Source organism: Pan paniscus, chromosome 6 (genome assembly GCF_029289425.2).
Source record: "Pan paniscus chromosome 6, NHGRI_mPanPan1-v2.0_pri, whole genome shotgun sequence".
Classification (NCBI taxonomy): Eukaryota; Metazoa; Chordata; class Mammalia; order Primates; family Hominidae; genus Pan; species Pan paniscus.
In genome coordinates this window covers 89519205-89530387 of record NC_073255.2, presented here as the reverse complement: position 1 = coordinate 89530387, position 11183 = coordinate 89519205, and the positions used below count along the sequence as shown (strand labels likewise).

Below are 11183 nucleotides of genomic sequence, written 5' to 3'. Positions count from 1 at the left end.
ATAAAGCTGTGTGATGGGTGTTATAACTGTTGTATACACATACATATAATTTTGTTTTCCTTTTTAAGAGAGGATTCTTTTCATCCTAAATCTTTTACCTTTCAATCTTGGTATCTATTATTACACGTGCTGCTGAAGGGAGCATGGTTTTTATCTATGATACTTAGTTAACATATATATTACATTAATAGCTATGTGGTAGTTCCCCTAAATTCTTGTAAAAATAAATTTTTATTTGATATTTAGTGTATGTTTGAAATGTGAGAATTCAGATGGAATTTTTTATCTTGTTTTGGCATGTTTGTATGTTACTTTAAAGAGGATGTGTGTTCTAAAGGAGGACACGAGCTGTGTGTTTTCAAGAGAACAGTGCAGTGCATCTCTTGGGGAAACATAATAAAGATGAACTTTTCTCACCTTCACAGTGAGTGTGATCATATTGTGGTCTGGATTGATTATTTGCTGTCAAGTGACATTTTTCCTTAATGGGGTTGTGGTTATTTGAACATATTTATTAGCTTTGGAAGATAATCCTGTGCTGCTTTTTATGTAGAAAAAAACATAAGGCTGGGTGCAGTGCTCACACCTACAATCCCAGCAGTTTTGGAGGTCATGGCGGGAGGATCACTTGAAGCCTATTTTTAATTTTTATTTTTTAAAGAAAAACAACAGAAGAGAAGGCTGATCCCAAGCTACAGGGTTTTTTTGCTTGTTTGTTTGTTTGTTTTGGAGACAGTCTCACTCTGTCTCCCAGGCTGGAGTGCAGTGGCACAACCTCGGCTCCCTGCAACTTTCACCTCCGCGTTCAAGCAAATTCTCCTGCCTCAGCCTCCCAAGTAGCTGGGACTACAGGCACCCGCCTGTACGTCTGACTAACTTTTGTAAAAATAGTAGAGACAAGGTTTCACCATGTTGGCCAGGCTGGTCTCAAACTCCTGACCTCAAGTGATCCACCCGCCTCAGTCTCCCAAACTGCTGGGATTATAGGCATGAGCTACTGTGCCCAGACCCCAAGCTAGAGTTTTAAAGCAGGAAATGAGAGAAAGATATTGAGAGAGGAAAACCAGGTGGTAAGAAAACTGTAAAGGTGGCTGGGCGTGGTGGCTCACGCCTGTGATCCCAGCAGGAGTTCAAGACCAGGCAGGAGAATCACTAGCAGAGAATATGTCTCCCGAACCCCTCTCAAAAAAAAAAAAAAAAAAAAAACTCCAGGCGCGGTGGCTCAGGACTGTAATCCCAGCACTTTGGGAGGCTGAGGTGGGCGGATCATGAGGTCAGGAGATCAAGACCACCCTGGCTAATACGGTGAAACCCCATCTCTGCTAAAAATACAAAAAATTAGCTGGGCGCGGTGGCAGGCGCCTGTAGTCCCAGCTACTCCGGAGGCTGAGGCAGGAGAATGGTGTGAACCCAGGAGGCGGAGCCTGCAGTGAGCCGAGATGGTGCCACTGCACTCCAGCCTGGGTGAAAGGGCGAGACTCCATCACAAAAAAAAAAAAAAAAAAAAAAAAAAAAGAAAAAAAAAAGAAAGTTCCTGCAACAGTTCAAGCTGTGAAAGACAGGCACTCTGCCATGCAATTCTTTGTGATTTTTCTTTTTTATTTTTGGTGTCGGGGTCTTGTGCTGTCACCCAGACTGGGGTACAGTGGTGCGGTCATAGCTCACTGCGGGCTCAGACTCAAGCTCAAGCGATCTTCTTATCTTGCCTTTCTAATTGCTGGGATTATAAGCATGAGCCACTGCACCTGGCCTGTGTGATGTAATTCTGATGTCAACTCCCTGATGTTACATCAAATGCCACAGGTTAAGGCCACCAGCCCCCGCTAGGCTGCCCTCGCTTCAGATGCAGCTGCAAGCTTGGGTATCCACAGACCGCATGTACTTCTCACCAACTGGCTGCAAATTTGGAGGTTCCCACCACGTCCTCAGGTTTGATAATTCACTATAACAACCCACAGAACTCTGAAAAGCATGATACTTTCTCTTTCTTTATTTGAGACAGAGTCTTGCTCTGTCACCCAGGCTGGAGTGCAGTGGCCACCATGCTTGGCTAATTTTAGTATTTGTATTAGAGACAGGGTTTCGCCATGTTGGCCAGGCTGGTCTTGAACTCCTGACCTCAGGTGATCCGCCCACCTTGGCCTCCCAAAGCGCTGGGATTACAGGCATAGCCACTGTGCCTGGCTGACTTCTAGAGTTTCAATAACAGAGATGTGGTTCAAGAAGAAAAGGGAGACATGTTTTGTAGACAGCAGGAGCTTCATGAAAAGAAGCCAATGAAGGGCAGGATGTGTAGCTGTCTACCTACAGGAAACCAGCCGGGAGCCTCCCCACAGGGACTTCAGCACAGACGGCTGGGAAAATCTGCATTAACCTGAGCTCTGGACCTAAGAGAGGACAAGGCCTTGACTGTTTCTACAGACTCACAAGACGCAATCTCTGCAGTCCATGCCCGTGGTGTGATCTGGGAAACAGGGGGCCTTCTAAATGCCAACAGCAAGGAAATCAAATGTGCAACAGACAGAAATACCGGCATTGACACGGGCCATGGAAAGGCCTAAACAGATGACTGCAGTCCACTGCCAAGGTCATCAAAGGGGTGACTCTGAAATAATACATTTCAGACGCCATGGCCCAAATAGCTGCACGAGGTGGGGAAGTCCTCCACGTGCCTCTGCTTCCTTCAGTACCTCTTCATGAAATAGGCTGAGGTACTTCCCTGGGGAATTTCCTTTCTCTTTCTTTCTTTTGAGACGGAGTCTTGCTCTGTCACCCAGGCTAGAGTGCAGTGGCGCGATCTCGGCTCACTGCAACCTCTCCCTCCCGGGTTTTGGCAATTCTTCTGTCTCAGACTTCTGAGTAGCTGAGATTACAGGTGTGTGCCACCATGCCCAGCTAATATTTGTATTTTTACTCGAGACAGGGTTTCACCATCTAGGCCAGGCTGGTCTTGAACTCCTGACCTCATGATCCACCCATCTTGGCCTCCCAAAGTCCTGGGATTACAGGCACGAGCCACCACACCCAGACTTCTTTTTTTATTTTTTGAGATGAAGTTTCGCTCTTGTTGCCCAGGCTGGAGTGCAATGGCGAGATCTCAGCTCACTGCCACCTCCTCCTCCCAGGTTCAAGTGATTATCCTGCCTCAGCCTCCCGAGTAGCTGGGATTACAGGCACCCAACACCAAACCCAGCTAACTTTTTGTATTTTCAGTAGAGATGGAATGTCACCATGTTGGCCAGGATGGTCTTGAACCCCTGACCTCTAATGATCTACCCGAATTGGTCTCCCAAAATGCTGGGATTACAGGCGTGAGCCACTGTGCCCAGCCCCTCCCATACCTCTTTTGGCCAAGGCAGTACAATTCAGAGAATCTTGCCAGGGAAGACTGGTAAATGGACATCAACATGATGCCTATGGCTCCTGGTGGATTTAGATACCTCCTGGTGCTTACTGATACCTTTACCAGTTACATGGGGGCTTTTCCATGCCAGACTGAAAATGCTGGAGATCACTGATCAACCTTCAACTATTTACTAGCAGAACACTGAGGGGACTCTGCAGTCACCAATATCTCCTATTGCACTTGGATAAACACCTCCCGGGAAATAGAGATGAACAGAAAGGAAATAGTTAAACAAGCAGAATGGCTACATTCCTTCAACCAGAAGGGTCCATTAGTCTGTTTTCACACTGCTATAAAGAACTACTGGAAACTGGGGAATTTATGAAGAAAAGAGGTTTAATTGACTCACAGTTCTGCAGGCTGTACAGGAAGCATGGCTGGGGAGGCCTCAAGAAACTGACAATCACGGCAGAAGGCGAAGGGGAAGCAGGCACGTTTCTGGCCATGGTGGAGCAGGAGAGACAGAGAGAGTGAAGTGGGAGGGCTGCACGCTTCTAAACAACCAGATCCCATGAGCGCTCACTCACTATCACGAGAACAGCAAGGGGGACGTCAGCCGCCACGAGCCAATCACCTCCCACCAGGTCCCTCCCTCAACACTGGGAATTGCAATTTGACATGAGATTTGGTTGGGGATACAGAGCTGAACCATATCAAGGGTAGTTCAACCACTGAGATTGATTGATTGACTGAGATGGAGTCCCGCTCTGTTACCTAGGCTGGAGTGCAGTGGCACAATCTCGGCTCACTGCAACCTCCGCCTCCCAGGTTCAAGCAATTCTCCTGCCTCAGCCTCCCTAGTAGCTGACACTACAGCACACGCCACCACACCTGGCTAATTTTTGTATTTTCAGTAGAGACGGGGTTTCACCATGTTTGCCCGGCTGGTCTTGAACTCCTGACCTCGTGATCACCCTGCCTCGGCTCTTCTTTTGCTGGAATTACAGGCGTGAGCCACCGCACCCGGACAACCACTGAGATTTAGAAGGCAGTCGAGTCCACTATACCACACCTCACCTGGTTTCTTCCTCTGTTGGGGCCCCTCGTGGCCACTGTTCTGTTACTTTTTGGTCCTATTTATTTAAATGGATGGTGAGCTGTTTGTCCTCCAGGATCCAACACTTCCACCTTCAGCTGGTATTACAACAATACCAGCCTTTCAAGCTACTCCGGGTGACCCCAGAACTCATCTGAACTCAGAAGCCCAAGAGTTTCATTCCTCTCACTTTAGGGGACTAAGTGCCCCTGGTCAGCATGAAGTCGATACAGAAGCATGACCTCCATCCCTAATCCCTCAAGAATGAGGAGTGGAAGGTGTTGGCAGGACGGTGGGACGCGGTTTGTAAATCTGTAACTGCATCAGACCAAATCTAGTTCAACTTTTTTTTTTTTTTTGATGGAGTTTCACTCTTGACACCCAGGCTGGAGTGCAATGGCACGATCTCAGCTCACTGCAACCTCCACGTCCTAGGTTCAAGCATTCTGCTGCCTCAGCCTCTGGGGTAGCTGGGATTACAAGGGTGCGCCACCACGCCTGGCTAATATTTATATTTTTAGTAGAGACGGGGTTTCACCATTTTGGCCAGGCTGGTCTTGAACTCCTCGACCTCAGGTGATCCACCTGCCTTGGCCTCCCAAAGTGCTGGGATTACAGGCGTGAGTCACCGCACCCGAATCAGTTCAACTTTTATGTAATGAAGTTGTCAGTTGTTTTTCAATTGCCATCGACCCGCAGGTTGAAGGTCATGTACCCTGTGCATGCCCAGGTTAACCAAGCGTGCCACCGTGGAGTGGAACCTAAGAGCTCAGCCTGAAGAGCTCGGACCGATTTAAGAACCAGACACCCCAAGGCAGGAGCCAGGATCCAATCACATTGAGTTTTGGTGTCACCCCATGGCAGGATCCAGTCAGATCACACCTCCCAGCGTTACTTTATTGCAAGATCCAATCAAATCACACCTCATTACCCTACGCTTATAAAACCTGACATAGCCCCCAGCTGTGTAAGGGAGATTTGAGTACTTCCTCCTGTGTTCTTGCTGGCTGACTTACAAAAAAGCTTTAAAAAGAAGCCGGGCGTGGTGGCTCACGCCTGAAATCCCAGCACTTTGGGAGGCTGAGGTGGGCAGATCACTTGAGATCAGGGGTGCAAGACCAGCCTGGCCAACATGGTGAAACCCCATCTCTACTAAAAATACAAAAATTAGCTGGGTGTGGTGACACACACCTATAATCCCAGCTACTTGGGAGGCTGAGGTAGGAGAATCACTTGAACCCAGGAGGCGGAGGTTGCAGTGAGCCAAGATCACACCACTGCACTCCAGCCTGGGCGACAGAGTGAGAAGACTCCGTCTAAACAAAAAAAGTTAAAATTAGCACCGAATGCTTTACAGGTAAAAAAAGTTTTTAGCTGCATATGTTTAAGTAACTTTTTAGATTATAAGAAATATGCATGCAAAATGGAAAGGCACAAAGAAGAGAGCAAAAAGTGCATGAGATCTCACATCCAAGGATAACCGCTGAGAACATGGAAGTGCTGACTCTTCCAGTCTTTATACTATACACATTTAGGCCTGTTGTTTTGTTTTCATAAAACTGTGATCATATAATACAGACAGTTTTATAATCTGCTTTTTAAACACAACAATTATATAACATTTAGCTGTTTCATTTGCATTCAAATTCATAAGGGTTCCAGTAACTCATTTATCAGAAAACCAAGAGAAATATTCTCATAAAAATATAAGTACATAAGGTCAGGCATGGTGGCTCACGCCTGTAATCCCAGCACTTTGAGAGGCCGAGGTGGGCGGATCACCTGAGGGCAGGAATTCGAGACCAGCCTGGCCAGCCTGGACAACATGGTGGAACCCCGTCTCCACTGAAAATACAAAAATTAGCTGGGCGTGGTGGCGCGTGCCTGTAATGGTAGCTACTCAGAAGGCTGAAGCAGGAGAATCGCTTGAACTTGGCAGGTGGAGGTTGCAGTGAACTGAGATCGCGCCACTGCACTGCAACCAGGGCGCCAAAGTGAGACTCCATCTCAAAAAAAGATAAAAATAAAAAATAAAGAAAATGTATATCTATGTATATATATTTTTCCAGACAGGGTCTTACTCTGTCTCACAGTCTGAAGTGTAGTGACGCAATCATAGCTCACTGCAGTCTCAGGTTCCTGGGCTCAAGTGATCCTCCCACTTCAGCCTCCCAAGTAGCTGGAACTACAGGTGCATGCCACCATGCCCAGTCAATTTTTTTTTTAATTTTTCATAGAGACAGAGTCTCACTATGTTTCTCAGTCCTAATAAACACTATGTGATAAAAAGAAAAAAGTAAATCACCCTGAAGTTAAGTCTTTAATGAGAAATGCAAATAAAGCATTTCTCAATAAATTAGGGGAAGAGAATCAACTGAAGAATAAACATCTTTAGTAAAATCTTTTGCTCATGTGCATTAACCAATACTCTTGAAAACCGGGATTAATTTACTGTACCTTCTTAATATTCCTTTGAAATTCCTTATGGCGCACAGGTAGCGTAGAAAATAACTGCTTCACGCTGACTGTGGTCCCTCTGGTGTGGGGGTAGGGGGTTTTCTGGATGATTTTCCCATCGTGATCAAACACCAGTCGAGTCCCAACCTTCGCCGATACGTGGCAGGTAGAAATGGTGACATCGCTGTGAGAGAATACCAGGCATGGTGTGTTCAGTGAGAGATCCGTGATGTTGGGCACTGACTACTCTTTTCTTCACTTGATTTTCTCTCAAAACTTTCTTAAAAAGCTGATGATCCCTCTGAGATAACTGAGATCTAAACAGTTGAGGAGTCATCATAAAATCTAAGGTCTGGCATCTAAAAGACAGTGAGATAGAGAGCACTAAACATGCTTTGTTTTGATAAAAACTTTGACTTCGTTTTTCAGGTTGAATTGCAAAACCATAAATGATCTCAAGATTTATTGATTCTCAGAGATTTGTTTTGTTATTACTCTTCAAACAAAATTTTTTAAAAGAATTTTTTAAAATTTTAAAAAAATGTTTTAAAGAATCCAAAAGATATTATAATTAAAAGGTATATGTAGGGCAGGGTGCGGTGGCTCGTGCCTGTAATTCCAGCACTTTGGGAGGCCAAGGAGGGCAGATCACTTGAGGCCTGGAGTTCCAGACCAGCCTGGGCAACATGGCAAAACCCCACCTCTATTAAAAATACAAAAATTAGCCAAGAGTGGTGGTGCACGCTATAGCCCAAGCTCTTCAGGAGGCTGAGGCACAAGAATCACTTGAACCTGGGAGGCAGAGATTGCAGTGAGCTGAGACTGTGCCACTGCACTCCAGCCTGGGTGACAGTGTGTGACTCTAAAAAATATATATATATATATGTATGTATATATATGTGTGTGTGCGTGTGTGTGTGTGCATGTAGTTATTTATAAAAATTTAGTATCTGTGCTATAATTAAGTAGTGCTTTGGTGAAATGTTTCCCTAAAAATTGATAATGAAAACCAATGGTAACTATCATTTATTACCTATATGTTATGTTCAAATTGAGAAGTTACTGTTCTAATAAGGGTAACCAATTTTTTTAACAATACTATTTGCTTCATTTCATTCATTTATTGCTCACATTTCAGAAGTACTAGGACTTAGATTGGCAGTGAGACAAAACAGAATTCAGAAGCTAGAAGCTGAGATATTGAGACAGAAAATTGTAAATAATAATGATTCCAATTAATTTTCAGAGAGGTTTTTCTAAGGGGTCAAGTGAATGGATAAAAATATTTTATCACCTCAGTGCACAAAGTGAGCTCAGAGCTTCCCCCCGAAAGCCAAAAGTTTCAACCTGAGGTACGTCGGCAAACTCTTGAATCTTAGATGTGTGATGTTTCAGAGCTGAAAGAGAGTATAAAGTAAGGACTAAGATATTTCAAGTGCTATAACAATAAATATACATGATATCTAGTAACTGGCTTTAAAAAAACTGTTTTTGTGTTTCCCAAGACAGTGTTACTCAAAATTCTAAGACATGTGGCCCAATTATTTTATAATAGGATTAGAAAAAGTTAACTTACTTAAGCCTTCGAACTTTTCTTCTTCTACCCCACATCCATTGCCTGAAACTTCAATGAGATCCACTCCATAGTCCTTAAGCTTTAGATCTAGAAAGTTTAAAATATTTATATATTTATTAAAAATGGACCCATGCTATCAGTTTTTATATTGATATTATCTATAACATGTGCAAATTTAAGTGTCATAACTAGACCTTTAGTTAAACATACTAGTGTCATTTTGTATATTTCATTTTTATAAAGTTCTTTCTGGCTATTTACTAGCCCAGATTAAATAGTTTAGCATTTTCTTTCTTTCCTCTTTTTTTTTTTTCCCTTATGCTAGTCAAGTGAAGCAGTTGGAGTGGAGAAGGAACAAAAAAATCTGTAACTGGTTGTGATCAATTAGTTGTAAAGACCGTTGCACTTTGACCAGCCTTTTCCTTTGAAAGAAATAATTTTAACATACCCAGTAAGGAGAACGGGGGCCGGGCGCGGTGGTTCATGCCTGTAATCCCAGCACTTTGGAAGGCTGAGGCAGGCGGATCACGAGGTCAGGAGATTGAGACCATCCTGGCTAACACGGTGAAACCCTGTCTCTACTAAAAATACAAAAAATTAGCCGGACGTGGTGGCGGGCACCTGTAGTCCCAGCTACTCGGGAGGCTGAGGCAGGAGAATGGCGTGAACCCAGGAGACGGAGCTTGCAGTGAGCCGAGAACACACCACTGCACTCTGGCCTGGGCAACAGAGCAAGACTCCGTCTCAAAAAAAAAAAAAAAAAAAAAAAGACCAGGCAAAACAATAGTATTCAAGAATACATATTTAGGTGAGATAAATGATGAAATTATTTTATTTTATTATTTCTTTCTTGAAGACACCACTGCCACCCAGGCTGGAGTGCAGTGGTGTGATCATGGCTCACTGCGGCCTCCACCTTCCAGGTTCAAGTGCTCCCCTGCCTCAGCCTCCTGAGTAGCTGGGACTACGGGGCACAGACCACCACACCCAGCTAATCGTTTTTATTGTTTGTGGACATGGGGTCTTGCCACGTTGCCCAGGCTAATAGATAGTGAACTTATTTTAAAGGAGCAAGAAAAAAATGTCCATCCGCACATGAATGGATAAAGAAAATGTGATATATACATACAATGGAGTATTTAATTCAGCCTTAAAAATAAGGAGATCCTGTCACTTGTAACACTATGATTGAACTTGGGGATGTTATGCTAAGTGAAAGGTCAAGGTGGGCGGATTATATGAGGCCTGGATATATGGGATCTTGCTAGGCTGCCCAGGCTGGTCTTGAAGTCCTGGTCTCAAGCAATCCTCCCACCTTGGCCTCCCAAAGTTCTAGGATTACAGGCGTGAGCCACCACGCCTGGCTGACCCTCACCTATTTTTTTGTTGTTGTTTGAGACAGGGTCTATCTCCATCTCCTCGGCTGGAGAGCAGTGGCTTGATCATGGCTCACTCCAGCCTCAACCTCCTGGGCTCAAGCAATGCTACCACTTCAGCCTCCCGAGTGGCTGCGACTACAGGTGTGCACCACCACACCCTGCTAATTTGTGTATTTTTTGTAGAGATGAGGTCTTGCTATGTTGCCCAGGCTAGTTTCAAACTCCTGGCCTCAGTCAATCCTCCCACCTTGGCCTCCCAAAGTGCTGGGATTATACGTGTGAGCCACCACCTCTGGCCAGCTCCCACCTGTTGATCAAAGGAGCATCAAAGAATTTGCAGCCTCCAGAAGGAGGTCATTTCCTGCCTCTGAGTCTCAGTTTCCACATCTATGAAATAAAGTTAATGATCCTTCACTCCAGGGTTGTCGTGAAGGCTAAATTAAGTTGTATTTGGAAAAATATGTGGGGCACAGTAGGTGTGTTTCTCACACCCAGAGTCAGAGTGTTTAGCAGAGGGTTAGTAGTTGCCTCCAGGGCATGAAGGGCTCTTCCTGACCCTAAGTGTGAGGAACGCTTTGGGTTAAAAGATTGTACTTTTCTGCGTTCAGCTGAAAGGTGGAGGGCTCAGTGAGGTGGCTCACACCTGTAATTCCAATGCTTTGGGAGGCCGAGGTGGGAGGATCACTTGAGCCCAGGAGTTTGAGAGCAGCTTAAACAACACAGTAAGACCTTGTTTCTACACACACACACACACACACACACACACACACACAAACACACACACTAGCCAGGCGTGGTGGCATGTGCCTGTAATTCCAGCTACTTGGGAGGCTGAGGTGGGTGGATTGCTTGAGGCAAGGAGTTTGAGACAAGCCTGGTCAACATAGTGACACCCCATCATCCCCCAAAATCATTTTTCTTTGTTTTAAGGCAGAGCCTCACTCTATTGCCCAGGCTGGAGTGCAGTGGTGTGATCTCACCTCCTTGCAACCTCTGCCTCCCGGGTTCAAGCGATTCTTGTGTCTCAGGCTCCTGAGTAGCTAGGATTACAGGTGTGCACCACCATGCCTGGCTAATTTTTGTATTTTTAGCGGAGATGGGGTTTTGCCGTGTTGGTCAGGCTGGTCTTCAACTCCTGGCCTCAAGTGATCCGTCTGCCTTGGCCTCCCAAGTGCTGGGATTACAGGTGTGAGCCACTGTGCCCAGCCACAATAAATCATTTTTTAAAGGTTAAATTTAACCTCATTTAAGTAATACATATAAGTCTCATCGAATAATTGAAGCCAGTTTGTGAGGTAAAGTCTAATATTATGTGCATTTTAATTCTTA

General features: G+C 45.0%; 1 protein-coding gene across 2 annotated transcripts in view; it reads right to left on the bottom strand.

Annotated features, from left to right (window-relative positions):
• Positions 1–7462: 7462 nt before the first annotated feature.
• LOC134730694 (putative postmeiotic segregation increased 2-like protein 1) overlaps positions 7463–11183 on the bottom strand; it is a 47946-nt gene continuing 44225 nt past the window's right edge. For both annotated transcript variants that reach the window (XM_063605835.1, XM_063605836.1), the window contains 2 exons: positions 8476–8562; positions 7463–8296 (listed from right to left, as the gene is read on the bottom strand). In XM_063605835.1, coding sequence (XP_063461905.1) covers positions 8550–8562 — 13 coding nt within the window. In that variant the 3' untranslated portion in view covers positions 7463–8296; positions 8476–8549. The remainder of the gene's footprint in view (positions 8297–8475; positions 8563–11183) is intronic.